This window comes from Chelmon rostratus, chromosome 7 (genome assembly GCF_017976325.1).
Source record: "Chelmon rostratus isolate fCheRos1 chromosome 7, fCheRos1.pri, whole genome shotgun sequence".
Lineage (NCBI taxonomy): Eukaryota > Metazoa > Chordata > Actinopteri > Chaetodontiformes > Chaetodontidae > Chelmon > Chelmon rostratus.
This window is the reverse complement of record NC_055664.1, coordinates 22,296,323-22,315,461: the sequence shown is the minus strand read 5'-3', so window position 1 is coordinate 22,315,461 and position 19,139 is coordinate 22,296,323. Positions and strand designations below refer to the sequence as shown.

Genomic DNA, 19,139 nt, shown 5'->3' with positions numbered 1-19,139 from the left:
TCCTCCAGTTTACCACAAAGTTTATCTTTAGATTGTTGTGGCAGCGACTTAAACACTGGCTCTGGAGGGGCTTTGGAAGAGGATGACAAGTATTATTCACCCTAACACCACCCTCACTTCAGCATAAACAAATGATTGATTTGACACAGAGGCGATTAATTTATATTAGAAATATAAAGTATGATTGTTTTCTAATGAGAGAGGGCTTCACTATGTGGCCAAGCCTGAAGCAGAGAGGCTGCTGCCATGCTGATGGCTCGTGGTCGACACACTTCACACACCAGGCGATTCTTTATTCTTTAATCTTTATCAATATTTAATTTATTAGCTTTAACAGAGTGTTGGCTAGTCTTCCTGGTGTCCTCACTAACACAACAACAACTAAAAAAAACACAAATCAAACTAGTGCTGTATCAATAAGACAGAAGACAAGATAAGATAAGATAAGATAAGATAAGACAATAAGATTTATTAATCCCCAGCTGGGGAAATTTGGCTGTTACAGGCAGCAGGTAAGCAGTAAGGGGAAAAAAAATGTCAACCGAACAGAGACTGAGATAATTTTTTTTACTGTTTTTGTATATTTTATTCTTCTGTGCAATAGTATTAACACTATTTATTACCATTATTAATCTGAAGGCAGAGTACATTTTTTACCACAGTTATTGCGGCATGCAAATAAATTTTTTTCTACATATTTCTCTTTCTTAGTCAAAAAAAATCATTTTGCTTGTATTATATGCACATATGTATGGTCAACTTTTTATTTTGTATTTTGTTTTTTGATTTTTTTCTATCTCTGTTGCTATTTTTCTTTCCAACTGCTATCACAGGCTGCTGTAATGCCCAAATTTCTCCGGCTGGGGATAAATAAAGCTTTATCTTATTTTATCTTCCTCCTCTGGTGAGTTAGTCAGTGTTACGAACACCTTGCAGTTTGTTGTCCACGTTGATTGGACGTGTTATGTTTTCTCAGGACTGTCTGGCAGTGTCAACATTTTTCTTCACCATGTGTTCGTTGACATACACATTAGTTCTCTTCAGCTTTCTCCCCTTCCTGAGGGCAAGAACCGCACATAGTGACAGCCATAGTGATTGGACACAATACTCATGCTTACGGAGCAGCAGTATGGTTCTTCGGGTCGCATGCCCTGCTCGCTGGCTCTCCTTGTGGTAAGCAGGGAGGTCAGACTCCCCCCTCCAGGCTCGAGCCATGAGTTTCCTCAAGGTCAGCTCCTGAGAGCAGGGGCCAGACAGGAGAGGAACAGGACAACATTTGGAAGTTGGTGAGAAAGTTGTGCAGTGAGTGAGTGGGGTCCTGGACGGCGCAGGTGAGGTTGTGTACAGGGTTTACCAAAAGGAAAACAGGTTGCCTTTCGCCTCGTATCAGAGCGCAGCCATTCCCTTGTGGCCTGAGAGCAGGTCACAAAGAGAAAGAGCTTTTAATCAAAGACAAAAAGGTAAAAATCCACCAAACAGCACACACCAGAACTCAAATGTTTTCTGTTTTGTTAGCAGCTGGAACAGGTGGTGAGCTGGCTGAGTGGGACCATTTTTCACACTCTTTTTACAGGAAATGTTTGCACCTGGAAAGGGCTTCACCTATCTGAGAAGCCTGGTGCACAGCTACAGAGAGGCCGAGTGCTGAGAGGTACCTGAGAAGGCCTGCGTTTGTATATGTCCTTTTATTTGGACTAAATTCACATTCCATCCATCCATTGCTTCACCACACAACCACACTTGAAGTATGTGCTGTGGACAAAAAAGCTTTGGTTTGCCAAGACATTAGAGAATTCATTATTTAAATGAGTTTCTCAGTTACTAGAATAATAGACTTTTCTTTTTCTCTGTTCATTCCTCTTATAGTGCACAAATGTCAAATCACATCACATCACACGTTTTCCATATTTGCCATTAAATTTATTCAATTTCTTGGGAAATTACAGGCATTTCACACATTTTATTTATATTGCTGTTATTTCATTGTAAAGGAGAATAAACATATATTTTCTAATTTCCACATCATTTCCGACATAAAGGAAATGCCCACATCAACAGCTCATGTTTTCCAAGTAATAAATATGAAATTTCTGTAGACCCGATCATAAAGTAACTTTCTTTTATTTATAACAACGATTTTGTTCATATCTTTCAATTCTGTCGTTATTGTGACGGTTTCCACACTCTTGCACATTAGTTCCTCTCATCATACTCCTCATCATTTATTAAAAATGACTTACAGTAGAAATCTGCAGAAGTATATGCTCATAAGTATACTTAAACATAAATGCGAGCATTTAAAAACTCACAAAAGATGGAATCGTGCTCAAATGATTAAGTTCTGCTGGATTTGGAAGTTGTCGTTCATTTACTTTCCCTAAGAAATCTGAAATAATTCATGGAAAAGCCCAAACTGAAAACTGGTCACAGCTCTGATGAAGCTACATTTCTTTTTAGGAAAATTTGTATACTTTGCTTGAGTTCTTTGGTTTTCAGTCCGTATATAATCGGGTCCAAAAAAGGGGGGAAAACTAAAATCGACACACCGAGAGCTCTTCTGAGAAAAGGCGACACATCCTCAATACGATGAGCAATAAGTGTAATAAAAGCATTGACTTGCAGGATTAGGAAAACGACTACATGTGACCCACATGTCTGAATGGCTTTTCGCCGGGCATCAGACTCATTAGTCATAATACATGTACGTAAAATCTGCACGTATGTGTATATTATTATTGACAGTGGTCCTCCTTGGAGTATGACTATAGTAAATAATCCATAGTAGTTGTTCAGTCTGGTGTCCTCACACATCAGTTTCAACAGTGACGGATTATTACAGTACAAATCGACTAAATTTGTCCTGCAGATTTTAAATCGTGCAAGCAGCGAAATCAGTGTGACCATGGTTGAGAAATTTATGAACCATATTAAGATAATAATTTTAACTAAGTTATGCGGAGTCATGATGGCATTATACCTCAAAGGACAACATATGGCGACATATCTGTCATAAGCCATGGCACTCAAGATCAGCAAGTTTCCTGCACCATAAACATGAATCAGAAAAGCCTGAATAATACATGCAGGATAGGAGATGAGTCTATTCTGCGTCACAATGCTGTGAACAAGCTGAGGGAAGAAAGCTGTAGCACCCACCATGTCACTAATGGGCAAGTTCAACAGCAGGATAAACATGGGCTTGTGCAGCTTTTTACTCCAAGCAATGGAGGTTAAAACCAACAGGTTGCAAAACATGATAAACAGATACGTTAAAGTCCCGAACAAAAAAGCCGGGTAGACATATGCGTTAGATAATTCCAGTGTTTCCAGTGTTAGTGAGGCTAAAGAAGATGCATTCGTGGACATAATTGTGCAGCACTGTAATATTGATAATGTTACTGTTGCTTCTTCTGTTGAAACAAAGAGAAAAGCATTAAAGAATCACACAAACAATCTCAGATGAATGAAATCGCTGGAATAATGCAGCTGTGCCTCTGATATCTTACCTCTGGCACTACGTGATCCTGGTCTCACCTGCAGCTGAGAGGTGTTACAACTCGAAATGTAAAACCCTCTTACTGGCATTTAACAACGAGGATAACCAGTGATATTCCCCAAGAGTACAACGCATAAGTTTTTTTTTTTTTTTTTGTGACGCACAGTATGGAAAATATTTATGATGTAATGCAGTTTCAGTTTAGGATGTCAGAGAGAGAATATGATGTTTAAACAGCCTACTGCATCTCTGCCAGTCGCTTTACTCTTTTAGCTGCATGACCACTGAGCAAAACACTCAGAAATAAGATATTCTGTGTTTTAGCATTAGCCTTAACCCACTCTGTGTGATCAGGTACATTCAGGCATGTTTTCTGTTCTGGCTAATCTGTCTGGTGATGGAGCTGAGAGGCCACCACCTGAACTACATTTCTGTTTTCAGGAGCAAACCTGGAAAAGAGAAACGTTTCCAGCTGGTGCATTCCCAATTTATCCCAATTTATTGCTAAACAATCTATTATTTTACTAAATGTGGGAAATCAATATAGATTTTTTTCTGGATTGTTATTAAGGAACTAATTGTGAGTTTCCCAGTAAGCGCTCAGTAGCTGCTTGTTATTTTCGCAGGATGAAGCTTTGCTTTATTCGATTGTTCCCATACAAACACGCCAAAAAACTACAAACACAAATAAAACAGAATGTGATAATTTGCTAATCCTGTTTTTGACATATGTTTAATTCGAAACATTACAAAAAGGAGATTTAAAACTTGTGAATAAAATCAATTCTTGAGCTCTTTAGATGCAGAAGGCGGTGGTGTTCACAGGCAGAAATGCACTGCACCTCTTTTTCTATTCATTTCTGTTTCTGTATTTTTCCCTCAGCTTCTTCATATGTATTTTAAATGATGTATCCAGTTTTCATCTGACATGTTGTTGTTGATTGTGCTTTCTTTCCCTTTTATTTCTTTGTTTTCATGAAATGAATGACATGAAATGTGTTTCACAATATATTGTTTTTATTAATGCACCACACAGCAAACATCTGCACCTTCTGTACAAACAATAACTGCAGTGTGATTCATGGGTGTGTAGTTGTTTGCACTGTAGACACCAGGTAGCTACCGTGCATACGGTGAATACTTCAATGTTCACTTTTACACAATATTTAACCATACAACCAAGCGTGAAGAGAACAAGAACAAGTAAAGAACAGCTAAATATCAGAGAGACACATTTACCAAAGACTTTACATGCAATGTACTCATGTGCAGTGCCTAGTGCAGACTGTGTGCAGTATGAGACTAATATTATACATCATTCTACTTAAGCAACACAAAGAAACATGAGAGAAGAAATAAGAATGATGCTTTTTGCACACAGATGCACCCAGTTTCATCTTAACATCACCAACCCTGAGACTCCAACACCCGTAGAAACTTGACTCTGACTCGGCTAAATCTCTTCCCTCCTTTTACAAAATGTGTTCAGTTTACAGCAAGTTGCATTGAGTAAAAACTGTGCTGACAAAAACATCAGTCAATGCACGTCAAATCCTGTAAAATAAAACGTGCCCCACACCAGAAAACAAACAAAAGACAATTTCCATGAACATTCACGGTTTCCACAGTGAGAGTGATTTTAGCTTGTTTTCCTGCACAGCTGATTGTGCTTCCACAATGTTTCTTTCTTATCAGAGTGTTCCTGAGACAGCACAGTGTTGTGGTTCAAAAATGCACAAAATTCAATGCTGTTAACTGCCTTCAGTAAAGATTTAGACAGAAACTCTGCTCTTTTTCAGGACTCTCAGGAGTGTGTTTCGTATTTCACTTGTATACAGTCCATACACAATTGGATTCAGAAGCGGAGGAACAATAAATATCAGCATGCCCATTATCTTTTGCAAGTCAGCCGAGACATTTTTGAACCTATGAGACAGAATTGTGAAAGTTCCCACAATCTCAAATATGATCAATATAACCAACTGCGAAACACACGTGTTGACAGCCTTCGTCTTCGCTTCGGACCTCCTCGAAACCACACACGTGATCAGGATCTTCACGTAGGAGAACGCCTGAACAGACACACTCACGGCTTGCATGACGGCCGTGTTAAACAACCCTATGATATTGTTGACTGCCGTGTTTCCACACGTGAGCTTCAGCAGAGTTGGGTTATCACAGAACACGTTCATAATAACAGACCTGCACCTGGGAAGCCTTGTCTGCAAAGAGAACAATGACACAATCAAGACAAAGTCAAGACCCCAAACCAGAGAGATGATGCAGATAACAACCCTGGGGGTCATAATAGAGCTGTAGCGTAGCGGCATGCAGATGGCAGCGTAACGATCAAAAGACATTGCTGCAAGAATAAACAAGATTCCACCACCGTACATGTGGAGCAAGAATGCCTGAAAGACACACAGAGGATAATAAACCTTGTTTGTCTCTGTAACAATGTCTGAAAGGACTTTTGGTAGCATTGCTGTTATGCCTATCAGGTCATTGAGGGGAAGACTAAACAGGATAAAATACATTGGTTTGTGAAGGTTCCTTCTCAGAATGATCAAAGTCAACAGGGTCAGGTTGCAAAAAATACCAAAAAAATAAATCGTAAGACCAAGAAAAAATATGGGATACTTTCCTCCAGGAGGAACGACAAATGTGTCCAAGGTTAACTCGTAGCTGAACCCAAACGATTCGTTTTCCATCGTCACTTATGTTAGTCAGAAGACAAACAGTGATGAAGTGTCATCGTTGGAAGTTGAGTGAATGTCTAAAGCGGTCGCAAGTTAGACAGCTAATGAAGCGTCGAGACCACCTTGCTTTATTTATCGTTCCTTAACCATAACTCGGCTACGTCACCTGTTGCCTCTGGGATTGTCAAAGACGCAATTATGTCTGTGTCTTGAAGTATAAAGTTCTGAAAAGAAAGAACAAACTGATAGAGCCCAGCAGGTATTAAAGTGATTTTATTATCAATAAATGTCAAATAAATGACTAGAAGTGTGCCGTCAAATTACTCAAACCCAGTGAAGTCAGGGTCCTGCAGCAGCATGAACTGAAGTTATGGATTGTTGCAGCAAGGCAGTAGTGGTGTTAAAGGCTTTACTGCAGAGTTGCCCTTAAATTACTGCATTGATCCCCATCACATTGATTCAATAAGACGAGATGATTGCCATTGACTGCAGCATGAAGAACAGACTAAAGGGTTAGGGTTAGGTAGTCGTAGCTGATTGATCAGCTGCACTCAACCTGTTAGAAAGACTAGATAAATGGTTGCATTTATTCAGGAAACAATGTCTTTAACCTAGATGAAAAAGAGTAACAACTTTCTGTAGCGATATGCAGTTTATAACACATTTTGATGATGTTTGTGGGAAAGAAAGAATTGTTGGGCTTAATCTTAGACTCTAAAGACACTATGGTACCAAACGCGTGGCCTATTAGAGGCCCTCATAATATTTGTCCTTTATTTGACATCACGACTGGCTGTTTTCAATCACATGACCTTAGATTTAAACATTATTGATTTCGTGAATGTATCGTGGCCTCTTCGCTGTGGCCAAATCAATAAAAACGGGTTTATATATTTGCACAATTCTGCGCTAGCTTTAACCTGTCAGATCTACAGTGTGTCTGCTTCAGAGTGTGATTTTTATAAATCTCACACCAGAGTCAGCTACTGTTTTACTAGTGGATGATAGTAGTGGATCAATATTAATATCAAAGCCACATTCAGGCCTGCAGAGCTGCTGCAAAGGCCTGGAGCTCCTGTCTTGCTCCATTTGAAGTCTTGTTTAGTTTCCATTACTTTGAAAAGAGTTTCGATATCACACAACAGCAGCAATACTCAACATGATCTTATCATCATTCAAGGGCTCCTCATCAATAATATTATGTTACAGGACACACTTCAGATTGACAGAGTTACATCAGCTAGTTGCAACGTCAAAACACATTTATTAATGAGCCCCTTTGAGATGTAATTACGTGATGTGTTATTAACTGTCTCACATTGTAATTAATCCCTGGACAATTAGTAAACCTCCAGCTCATAATGAGATTCCTTGTTTTTTGCTAATGAAGAACGCTGTTTAATAGCACCCAAGGGAGACCGTATCATGTGACATTACACCTCGTAAACATTTGATCCCTTATCTTTAATGATTAATAGTGTTATTATGTAAAATATTCTCACACATTAAGTTCACAGTTGATAAAATGCCACAACATACAGCAGGGCTTTTTGTCTCGTATTCATCTGCAATGTCTTATAAAATACAAAGATTTAAAGATTTGTCAAATGGCTTAATTAATCAACAACGTATAACAGATTAGAATCCATTGTCCTTTTTTCATGCGTCCCAGAAGAAAAATACTGATTGAAACAGAGCACTGAAGTGGTCACATCAGGCCTTCGGGAACAAGGACAAAAGGCCTGCAAGGACATTAGGACAGGCTGATTATCTCACCCCAGAGAAATGGACGTGATGGACCCTGGAGTAGCTCTGATAATTGATTTGACCCTCTGACTACTTTCTGTGGTCTTTCACCTCAAGTATAATAATAAGTGTATGGTGTAAATCTGCTATCCGGGGCCTTTCTTTGGAGGGTTTACAGGCTCCTTTGGTGTCTGGTTCTTTGCAACCCAAACACATTCAGTTCAGGTGAATCTTAAATGATAGCTTGTCCCGTATGTTTGTTTTTACATCTTAATCCAGTTAGAGAGTGGTGACCGGTCAGCTGGATACTCTGCAGGTTTCAGTGTATGGGGTTTAGGGTTTATGATTGTTATTTAGTTGTTGTGCAGTTTACATTGTTAGGCATTTGTTATCCGAGAGAGGGCCTTCGGGGCGCAGTGTGTGACTGGAGCACTTTGTGGTCATAAAGTCGCACCATGCAGTATTTACACACCCAGACAGTAGTTTTTATTCACTCAAAAATATACATTTCTGTATCTTCTGTAGACTATATTGACATCTGTAATATCTATCATGACTCACAATGCAACTGTTCCAGCTCCTGCAGGGTCATTTCATACTTGCAGCTTTGTGCTGCCTGTATTTATTTTTATTATTACCTGTATGTATTTTGAAAATGCCTGATGGGACCCTTCGATCATCAAGAATTACAGCAACTGTGCTGCACACTGGCTTGAATTAAGACTGACAAACTTGGCTTTTAACTAGCTGACATTATTAATTGATATACAGATATTTGACTGGTGAGAGGCATCAAAAGCAAAACAGGAAGAGAGGCTGACTTTAGTCACAGAAGTGGGGCATCTGACCTCTGACCTCTCCAGCTTTTTGAACCTTCACTTGTGTCTCACTAAGCTAAACCAAATATCAAACTAGAGATTTTCATGCCAATACGTGTGGGGATCAACCCTTGTTAAATAAAACACTGGACCTCTAATGGGGAGGGCAGTGAATCAGTGTCAAATGTCCCTCATGCTGAAGATAAAAGAGATCGAGATCTGGCTGCAGAGTCGGGATTCCCACTTCAGAGCAAGTACTCTGCACCTTTATGTTTATGATGAACACGCTTGTGCTCAATGAGTAAAGTGCAGGGAAACTGAAATGAACAGCCCAAACAGTAAGTATTGTCTTGACATGCAAGGCAGTTCTGATTTCTAACTGACCTGTTAACTGTTTTTCTTTTGTTCTCATTATTTATTGTGACTTTTTAATTATTCACATTTTAGATCATTTTCACTTCATGTCTTTTTGGATAAAAAGTGAATGAAATGTCCATAAAAATTACAAAATGAGCTACCCCACATGTTTCCTATATACATTTTTTGTTACTGTACTTACAGTATTTTTTCCAATTCAATTAAAGCCTCTCAAACTTTTTTCTCTTCCAGGTTTTTCGCCAAATTAAACAGAATGGAGCGCAACATGACAGTTTCGAGTAATATCCTACACATCCAAGGCTTTGACATACCTCCTGAGTTCATGTATCCTCTGTTTTTCCTACTGCTGCTCGTTTACTCTGCCCTGCTCTTTTCCAACATCGGAGTTCTTGTTCTTATCATCACTGAGAAGAGTTTGCACCAGCCGATGTACATTCTGTTTTGCAACCTGTCCGTGAATGATCTAATAGGTAACACCGTCTTGGTGCCACAGCTGATGGCTCACATCATTTCCACGGAGCGCTTTATCACCTACAGCCAGTGTGCCATCCAGGCCTTCTGCAGCCACACGTTTGGGTCAGCTTCACACATGATTCTCATCATTATGGCGATTGATAGATACGTGGCGATATGTCACCCCTTAAGGTACAGCTCGATAATGACCACCAAAACTGTGATTGGGCTGTCAGCGTCTGCATGGGGGTTGTCATTCCTGCTCGTGTCTGTCCTGATAGGTCTCACACTGAGGTTGTCCCGTTGTAGATCAGTGATACAAAATGCTTATTGTGACAACGCATCACTGTTCAAGCTCTCCTGCGACGACGTGTCCATCAACAACATCTATGGGCTGTTTTTCACTGTGCTACTGTTCAGCTGCTCAATCGGAGGCATCGCTGTCACGTATTTCCGGATAGCTCTCATCTGCTGGCTCAAGAAAAACAAAGAGTTGAATAACAGAGCTATGCAGACGTGTACGAGCCACCTCGTTCTTTATCTCATCATGCTCTGGTCCGGGTTTTTAACAATCATACTGCACCGTTTCCCAGATTACCCCGATTTAAGGAAGATCGCTTATATTTTATTTCATGTGGTCCCTGCTAATTTAAATCCAGTCATTTATGGCATGCAAACAAGGTCATTACGGGCTAAAATTATCCAAATACTGCAAAGAAAAGTGACTCCAACCTAATGCTTTCTATCTTCTCTTCATACTTTGCTTAAGGCCAGAACATAAAGACACAAACTGTAGGTGACTGTCCCTTGTTGACAATAACGAGTGTCCCTGACCGCTGTGTGTTAGACCCCAATACAAGCTCTCTACCAACACCTTGTGTCTTAATGCTAGAATAACATGAAGGACCTTTTTTGTGCTTTGTTACTAATTCTGATTATTGCAAAGTTCATGAAAATCCATGATTATAATCACAAGGTTGTAATAGTTTGCATACAAATGGAGTATATTTATGTATTTGTTTTCACTGAGTTGTATTATGGTAATATTTCATGTATTGATTGTTAACAGCTTATTACTGACATTCACTTTTTTTTAACTTAATTTTACTCTTTTCATTGCTAGCTATTAGCTCTTCAAATACAAAATAGTGTGTTCTAGAATTTTACAATATTAGACTTAATATATTTCTTAATAAGGAGAAAGTTACTCAATATTCCCAGAAATACTGCCCTTTCTGTACAAAGGATGTAATCGGTCTGTAGGCTGTAGGAACTTGGATGATCGCTTGATGCAGGCTCAACCAGTGGTCTCAACAGGTCTTGTGGTCTGATTAAGCTGCATCATACTTTAATTATGTCTGATGAAGCATTCCTTTTCCCTTTGGCTTCAGATTAAAGAGTCATGGCCCGTTTTGCAAAATAAATACCAGGGATAATACACATCAAGAGCCGAGCAAATGGTGGGGATCCGGGGGATTTAACAGATAATCCGTGCAAGTTGCACTGAGATGTTGTTTTCTCCTGCATGGTTGTCTTTCTTAACACACTGACTCATCTGTAAAGTTAGGAGTCTCCCTCTAGATTGATGTCATGATGGTACAAATATATTTAAATAAAGCCACATTTTCAGTTTTTCTGCTGGAACGACAGTATCTAAACCCCTCAGTGTTCCTCAGGGCACCATCAGAGCAGAAATAATCTTTCTTGTGTCTTGTTTATTTCATCGCTGTCCTTTAGTTCTGTACATCTAAATAATGACGTGGTTTCAGGGCTGTGTACTTTTACTCTGCTTCTGAGCAGAATATCTGTAACAGATAAATAAATAATGTTTGACATCATATTTATTTGTCCCTTCTTTATACTGTTTTTGTGAACCCCTGACTGATTATTTAAGAAACAATGAAATAAACATTGCAGAAACTGATCAACATTCCATTTATTTAAAAAGCAGAAATTGTGGAAATACCATTAGTAGAAAAATGTATTGATTTGCCAACAGAGTAGCTATTTCTTGGCTGAGCAGTGCTTTCACACAGCATTGGGATGAACATTGGGGAATGCAAGTTGTCAACAACAAAACCTATAAACAAGAAGTTTGTCAAAGATCTAATTCTACGCATACAGGACTGCAGTAAGGTGGGTGATGACATGGCTTCCAGAATAAACCATTTGCAACAGGTTTGGAAAAAACGCAATCTAAATGTCCTTTAAGATGTGTAGATCGTAATACTTAAAGGTGCGATAAGTAAGAATTTAGTTTAAAACTTAAAAAAAAAAGATCATGAGAACTTGAAGATAAAACAGTTGTAACATCATGTCAAAGACATCTATGTATTGCGTTGCAGAGATATTTACAGAAGTTGCATGCTAAGCAGCTAGCCCTGGCCCACCTACCTAAACAGGTGATCGATTGATGACCTGCGATGGTGAGCTGCTGTCATTAAACTGGCTTCCTGTGTTCGGCGCTGGCCCAGCTGTGTTCACTGAGAGGCTACTCATCAAAGTTCTGGTGCTCATTTCTATCAACCAGCATTCCTCGCTGGGTGGAAACCTCCTCCTCCTGGTGGTTCTGGTGGTTCCTGTCCTCATCCGGTGCTCTGAGTTCCCAGGCTGGCCAGAGTCAGCTGTTGCTGCTACATGAATCTGATGCAGCCCATCAACTATTTACTAATCATCATCGCTCTGCTGCACAGCTAACTAACTAACAGCCGCTTTGGGAACAAAGACCATGACTCGACTACATCCCATTACACATAAAAGTATTTACGCTCATCTCATTCATTCGCTTTGACTCAGTCTTCGCATCCCTCCCCTAAACCAACTTTTTCTTTTCTCTCTCTTGTCTCTTGTTTGAGTATGGGAACCACTGGGGGCTTGAAACAAAAATCCATCTGGAGAGAGGGCTCCCCCCACCCTGAGTTTCAACCCTCCCGTCTGCATGCCAGCAGCTGTCACCGGTCCATCATCGCACTCCATCCATGACCTGGATTTCTCCCTTTAACCATTCATCCCTCAGCCTTCTTCCCCAACCCCTCAACCCTCATCCCTTCATCCCACTTCCATCCCCCCACATCCTAATACATGCTCCTTCATCATCTTTGCTCTCCTCCATCCATAATACACATTAAACCCTTATAAATCTGTATCTTATCACTGTGGTCTTTGTTAGTGAAGCAGCAGTTAGCGGTTTCTCTCGTGACATGCTGCCCCCTATTTGATTGGAGTATAAATTCGACAGGTGGTCAGTTCATACTTATTGCACCTTTAATGAATCCCGTACTAACCTGTGTTAATCTCTCTGTTATATACACCAATTATCAGTGTCACTAAAAGCAGCTTCTCAGTTCTGCAGTTAGATGACTTTGCCCATGATGAGAAGGCTCATAAAGAACACCATGATGAAAAACATCCACATGAAGAAGCGGTCTAGCACTTTGGCTACTTTCTTCCACTCTCCAGTCCTTTTCTGTGTGGCCCTCTGATCTCTGTAACAGTTGGCGATGTACTCAATGTTGCGCAGCAGCTGCCGCTCGTTGCTTGGGGTGCTGCAGGAAACCTCTCTGTCTTTTCTCTCGCCGTCGCTCACGCCTCCCTTTCTGCATCTCCTCTGACCCGCCGAGTCTCCACAGTCCATGCTCATGAACATGCCGTTCTTCCAAGCACTGTAGTAGTTGGTAGGGTTCTTCCCCATCGAGCCTAACGGACTCATCATCTGATCCACGTCTTCCCTCTCCTCTGTGGCCACTGTCTCCTGTCCTCTCTCTCTGAAGACGCAGTCCTCTCTGCACGGTTCTGCCTGACCATTCATAGTGCAGTTAGTGTTCTTTACAGGTGGAGGCTCCTGTTTCTCCGGCTGCGGTGACATGCAGTTCTCCCCGACTTCATAAACAAAACACATTCGGGCCAAGTACTGCAGAATGACTTTCTTGGCCCACTTGGGAACAGGCTTGGCATCCGGGCCACAGTGGTGTATGTTCATGATGAAGATGGTCAGGGCGGTGGAGGCAGTTATCATGGTCATTGTCGCAATGTAATACTTTCCTGTGGAAGAATCAAAGAAAGGAAAGTCAACATAGAGTTGGACCACACAGTCGTGACACATATTGGGATCTGACCCCATTTTATTGCCCCTACCAATAAGTGGCACATTCTCAGAGGGTGGCATGATCTCTGCAACCAACAGCTGAAAGACCGTGAGCGCCAGCATCACGGTGACACCCAAAGACACCTTCTCTCCAGAGTCAGCAGGCAGGTAGAAGCCCAGCGGGGCCAGGAAAGAGATCATCACACATGGTATGAGCAAGTTGAAGACATAAAAGGATGCTCTTCTCTTCAGCTTCAGTGTGTAGGTCACGTCAGGGTAAGGGTCAGCGCAGCAGCCGTACAGAATAATGTTCTTCTTAGCTGGCATCCCCAGCACCTCCCACTCCACATTTTCCACCAAGTCAGCCAGGTCAGCACTCTCCATGGCGTTCAGGATGTCCAGCTGGTTGCCGTTGTAGGTCCAGGAGCCGTACGTGAACCTGCACTGCTGAGCGTCGAAGGGGAAGAAAGACACATCCACCTTGCAGGAGCTCTTGGTGATAGCTGGGGAATCCCACATTATCTGTCCGTCATGTCGGATCACCACATTGGTGTCCATGGGGCCAGTGAAATGGTCATCAGCACTGAAAGGCAAAGAAAACTGGTCTGGAGAAAGAAATTAGAGCAGAGCTGTGTTTGCAAATGGATGTTTTGGATACCTTGAAGAGCAGAGAGTGGATGCAGAATGATTTGAGAAAGAAATTTGATCAGGATGCAAAGGCACAAGTGCACCAACTGAGGGAAGAGTCAACCCAGTTTGGAGAGTTGTGCTCATTTCTCAGTGTTGTGTCTGCATTTTATATCTTTCCAGGAATGCATTTGTTTGCATTTACATGTGCTAGCTGGTTAGTACATATGAGCTGTCATCAGGTTATCAATAGTTATACTGCTGGTGTATAAAAAGCAGACAAAGGCCTGGACACTCCTGTAAATAATGACTTCAAGGAATATTCAGCTTGTGCCTTTTATACTGACCAGAAGGAGCCATAATAATTGAATGATTAACCCAATACCATTCCGACCTACTTGTTATATAGGACTATATCAGGTCTCCATACATAACTACTAGGTATGCGGATGGTATCGAGTCCATCGTAATCATCTTTATTCCATTTGAGGTATGCATCAACCCACACTTGCCGTATCCATAAATATGCAGTCAAAATTTGGTTTCGCTCATCCTGTGAAAAAATTATAGAAAGTAATTGGCAACAGCAGGAGACGTATAGCAGGTGAAAGAGAAATATGATCGAATATGAAGATGTCATCACTGATCCGATGCAGGTGTGTGGGGATCTGCACACGTTCTTTTCATTCTGTGTCGTTTTACCATGTCAATAATTTGTGAGAGGGTAACCTGCAGGGTCACATTCAGTATGTTGTCTGTGTCCTCCACGGGCCTCAGCGCACTAGTGTAGTTGGTGAATAAGTCATTCAGGAGCTTCTGGGCGTAATTCCCATGAGCACACCAACAAGCTAAGACAGGGACAGAAACAATGCACAGTCATATATGTTATTTTTCAGTGTGTTATACCACATTACAGCCTTTTTCTTGTCATTTTTTTCTTGAATTTTTAGTCAGGACAAATTGAGTATTTCAATTTTCTGGCCAGTCAGAGTAAATACAGTGCTGTGGATGCTGAGGTGGGAAGAAAAGGATTAGAGGCATGACAGATGACAGATGGTGAAAGAGCAGAGAGGGGATGTCGGGATAGATTTATCTTCTATGAGGCTCTGGAAAGAGATCAGGCAAATCTGCCATAATGTACCAGTATAATGTACAGCTGAGACTTTTCCCTGTTCAGCCTGTGTATGTGCAGTTTCAGCACGTGTTCCCTGAATGCTTAATCCACGGACAAACAGTATTAAAATGAGCCGGGAACAGAGGGATCGAACATCCCTGTAATGAATTATTCAACAGAAGAGCATTTATGATGTAATTTGTCGTGTTTTATACGGAAATTATTCCTACCATCTCTATTTTCATAACTCAAAGTTACCAGGAGACATGAGAGGACAGGTATGAATGGCTTTAAAAATGGAAACACTGCAATTTATATTATAACTGGGGCTTGTTTCCAGTGTCAACAATGGATCTGGGTTAGCCAGATGTTAACCCTGAAACACTGGTTCAATAAAGCCGGTGATACAAAGAAGGCCTGGGGGATTATGATGCTAGCAAATCCCTCAACAACTGGCTCCAAGTTTGCAGATTCTGGTTGACAGCTTGCCTGGAAGAGGAATGGGAATCTGAGAAGAAATGGGTATTAAAACAATAATAAAATGAAATACAGCCCATGGGCAATATCTTATGCAAAGTTTCTTCATCAGCATCATCTTTGCTGGCAAAGTGTTAAAGGTGTTTAAACTGCAGTTGACTGAAGGCAAGACAAAATAGCTCATATTAAATCAACATTTGAAATCACATGAGGTGAATTAAAAATAAATGGAAACTTACTTGGTAGAATACTGACACACAAAAGCAAGAGAGAGAAAGTTTGGATTCTCCATCGTTGCATCTTGATGACACGAATTATCTCGACCCAAAGACCATCTGAGCTGCTCTGTGCGCAACGAGTTTCATCCCCCCCCACAAAAAAAAAAAAAAAAACAGACAGGAAAAGAAAAGAAAACCAGTCTGATGGCGGATGCAGCGGTTCTGCGTTTGTGCGCTGCACCATCAAGTGCAGAGAGGGAGGAGAGGCGGGGCAGCAGCCACGTTAACCCCGCACACACAGGCCATCCCTGCAGAGACGCGCAGCAGCACTGGGTTAATCATGAAAAAATAAGAATAAAAATAAAAGTGGATCCTTTGTTCTGCTCCAGCACCACGTAGAGCTCCCACCTCCACCCTCAATCAAGCAATAAACCCTTATTTGCGCTTTCTGGTTTTACATTGTGGCTCTTTCTTATAATGAAGAGACACATTTTTGGCATGAATTACCATGAGTGCTGTGATCTGGACATTATTTTTGATGGGCGGCTCCGCCCAGACGTGGCCACCTCAGCGCTCTCCTCCGCTCACTTTCTCTTCCGGGTGCTGATGACAGTCATGTTCTGTTTTCCTCCCGGCGCAGGGAGGGTGCTGCAGCCGCGGTCCTCTTGTCATCTTCTGGGTGCATTCGGCTGAAAACTGTCGCAGGAATAAAACGTGGCTGGATGATCCCCAGCTCTTTGGTATCTGGGATATTGCAGTCCATCCTGCAGCCTGATGATGAACGCTATTGTAATAGCATGTGTATTGACAGGCCAAGTACGTGTAGTTTGTGGCAGCAAATGGTAAACAATACCCACACCTAGTGGAGGTAGGTTGATCTCGTTTCTCAGACTTCAGGTGTCCAGTTAATGCATGCATATTTATCAGACTGTCCCCAAATCACTAACATTCTCCATATTTCATTCATTTATTATGTTGGCTTAGAGAAACTCCTGTGGGCATTACATTACAGTAAATGTTCTTCAATCAGGCGTTTTCACTGTTTCAGTCCAAGATGCTACAAGGCTCAAATATCTTGGGGCACGAGAGGCCCCTGGTCATCAGGGTGTCATTCACCACCTGTGTTCTGGGTACTGTGTGCCTCCCGCTGTTTGGACTCATCACTTGTGTCTTCATATCCTCTGTTTTTCATTTTGAGGACTCTACTGGTACACATTGCCAGGTAATGTCCTTATTTCTGTTTTTGTCTTGGGATGCCGCATGCATTTTTGAAGCTATGCTAAGTAATTACTGCATGTTTTCAGGTTCCTAATTACCTGCCATCTATCAGTGCCTCAATAAGCCTGAGTCCTGAGTGCCACATATGGCGGTTCTGCATTGGGCTGCACTCAGCACCGAGGTTCCTGGTGGCGTTTACCTACTTCAGATTTTACAAGATGCGTTTCGCCTCGAGGTTCCCTGAGAGTCCACTCAGCTGCTTGAACTTGGCCTTTTCTATTTCTGAGAACCTCGGCCTCTTGCTCCTCACATATGTATCATCCAGTGAAACATACTGTGAGTAATTCATGCTTTTATTGGAGATTTGATTGTGCTTTTAAGTGGAGATGAGGGCATGCGTTTGGTTTATGAAAATAGAAACTAAAGCCTTATTTCTACTCTGAAAGGAACAGCAAAGTTTTATATTCTGATTTGTTTGAAGCATGATGCAGAGTTACATCACTGCAACAGGCAGGTTGATGCATTGATTCAAAGTTTAGCTTTCATTTGACAGTTAAACATTATTGTCCTTTACTGACCAAAATTCCCTCGCTCTTTGTATGTTTTTTGCTCTCCAGTTGTACATAAGGAAGGTTTTGTCCTCTTCATTATCAGCTCCCTTATCTACATGCTGATCACCTGCCGTTTATGGAAGACTATTAAGAAGTATTCATTAAGTCCTGACGTGAGACACCACACACTGCAGACTGAAATACCTTGTGTCATTTGCAGAATTTTAGTCTCATTCAGTTTTACTATTTTTTCCTCCTTTAGGATGCCAAGTCTCACCATTGGAAAGTGCGTTTCTTACTTCTCAATGTTTCCTTCTGTGCTTTTGCTGGGTTCTTTTATTGGAAACACAACATGTACTGTGAATCAGGGAGTAAGTATTAAATCAGTTTGTACTTTCGGGTTTAATCTGAAAGTGCCGTTAACTGTGCTTAACATATGCTTATGTTATCCCCCCTGTTCCTTCTTTTTGCAGGTTATACACTTTTTGCCCTGTTTGAGTATCTAGTGGTCTTCTCCAACATGGCCTTCCATCTCACAGCAGTGTGGGACTTCAAGAGCCGGGAGGTCATGGTCATTTCATCGTCTGAAGATAAAGACTTCTGACTAGAAACTCCAGGACTAAGTGCTAAATGCACAACCACTCAACCACCTGATCAGAACGGCCTTGGTCCTGCTCAAGAGGAAGAGTGGGATGAAGGCCTTTTCCATATATTTCCATAATGACGAGTGCTATAGAGAGTTTAGATGTCAGACAGGTCTGAACAAAAACTATGCACATGTGCTACTGTGTAGTCTATTCGGTGAGCTGTAAGTGCATTCTTTGCCTCATTCATGCATGCCTTCGCCTACATACTGGATTTTATGAAATGTGAAATTTCAACTTTTGTACAATGCAGAGAAAAATGTGTGGTCGGACTGTATGTGTGCCAAAGTAAAGTGACAGCTGTTCTAGTGTGCTCAGCTTTCATTTTGAAAGACAAAAGGGGGGACGTGTCTAGAAATGACTAATTGGTCTAGTGGTAGAGGTCTTAGAGTGTTTTGAGTCTCAGCTACTATTCACACACAGGAACAATAGTTTCTGTCACTGCTTTTTGGAGCTAGTTTGCACCATTCAGATTCCCCCTGAAACATTTGCCACTTTAAGGTACTCCAGCTGACTGTGTGAATATATGTTGTCATGCTTAGATTTAAATTTGCATTTATATTTCAACAATACCTAAACTTCAAATAAGTTTTCTTCAAAGTCACATGTTTTAAAT

The 19,139-nt window shown here is 41.1% G+C and overlaps 5 protein-coding genes across 5 annotated transcripts; 2 read left to right on the top strand and 3 right to left on the bottom strand.

The window, feature by feature from the left end:
• Positions 1–2,424: 2,424 nt before the first annotated feature.
• Positions 2,425–3,366, bottom strand: LOC121609303 (putative gustatory receptor clone PTE03). The gene has a single exon (XM_041940891.1). It carries the CDS (start codon positions 3,364–3,366, stop codon positions 2,425–2,427), a length of 942 nt encoding a protein of 313 aa, XP_041796825.1.
• A 1,902-nt stretch (positions 3,367–5,268) lies between these two features.
• LOC121609302 (olfactory receptor 52B2-like) lies at positions 5,269–6,207 on the bottom strand. The gene has a single exon (XM_041940890.1). It carries the CDS (start codon positions 6,205–6,207, stop codon positions 5,269–5,271), a length of 939 nt encoding a protein of 312 aa, XP_041796824.1.
• Positions 6,208–9,390: 3,183 nt separating this feature from the next.
• On the top strand, positions 9,391–10,326 carry LOC121609106 (olfactory receptor 52N4-like). The gene has a single exon (XM_041940654.1). The coding sequence runs from the start codon at positions 9,391–9,393 to the stop codon at positions 10,324–10,326; it is 936 nt and encodes a 311-aa protein (XP_041796588.1).
• A 2,528-nt stretch (positions 10,327–12,854) lies between these two features.
• Positions 12,855–16,192, bottom strand: chrna10a (cholinergic receptor, nicotinic, alpha 10a). The gene is made up of 5 exons (XM_041941232.1): positions 16,132–16,192; positions 15,004–15,149; positions 14,700–14,854; positions 13,725–14,257; positions 12,855–13,631 (listed from the first exon to the last, which is right to left on the bottom strand). The coding sequence occupies exons 1-5, from the start codon at positions 16,190–16,192 to the stop codon at positions 12,943–12,945; spliced, it is 1,584 nt and encodes a 527-aa protein (XP_041797166.1). The 3' UTR covers positions 12,855–12,942.
• Positions 16,193–17,164: 972 nt separating this feature from the next.
• On the top strand, positions 17,165–18,600 carry LOC121608791 (post-GPI attachment to proteins factor 2-like). The gene is made up of 5 exons (XM_041940159.1): positions 17,165–17,332; positions 17,415–17,664; positions 17,946–18,052; positions 18,142–18,250; positions 18,353–18,600. The coding sequence occupies exons 1-5, from the start codon at positions 17,165–17,167 to the stop codon at positions 18,481–18,483; spliced, it is 765 nt and encodes a 254-aa protein (XP_041796093.1). The 3' UTR covers positions 18,484–18,600.
• The last annotated feature ends 539 nt before the right edge of the window (positions 18,601–19,139 follow it).

Coding starts and splice junctions, on each gene's coding strand:
- LOC121609303 (XM_041940891.1), bottom strand. CDS start 3,366: ATGTCCACGAATGCATCTTCTTTAGCCTCACTAACACTGGAAACACTG.
- LOC121609302 (XM_041940890.1), bottom strand. CDS start 6,207: ATGGAAAACGAATCGTTTGGGTTCAGCTACGAGTTAACCTTGGACACA.
- LOC121609106 (XM_041940654.1), top strand. CDS start 9,391: ATGGAGCGCAACATGACAGTTTCGAGTAATATCCTACACATCCAAGGC.
- chrna10a (XM_041941232.1), bottom strand. CDS start 16,192: ATGCAACGATGGAGAATCCAAACTTTCTCTCTCTTGCTTTTGTGTGTC. Junction 14,855..15,003: donor TCTCACAAATTATTGACATG/GTAAAACGACAC, acceptor ATTTTTTCACAG/GATGAGCGAAACCAAATTTT. Junction 14,258..14,699: donor GATATAGTCCTATATAACAA/GTAGGTCGGAAT, acceptor TTTGCCTTTCAG/TGCTGATGACCATTTCACTG.
- LOC121608791 (XM_041940159.1), top strand. CDS start 17,165: ATGCTACAAGGCTCAAATATCTTGGGGCACGAGAGGCCCCTGGTCATC. Junction 17,665..17,945: donor ATCATCCAGTGAAACATACT/GTGAGTAATTCA, acceptor TTTGCTCTCCAG/TTGTACATAAGGAAGGTTTT. Junction 18,053..18,141: donor AGTATTCATTAAGTCCTGAC/GTGAGACACCAC, acceptor TTCCTCCTTTAG/GATGCCAAGTCTCACCATTG.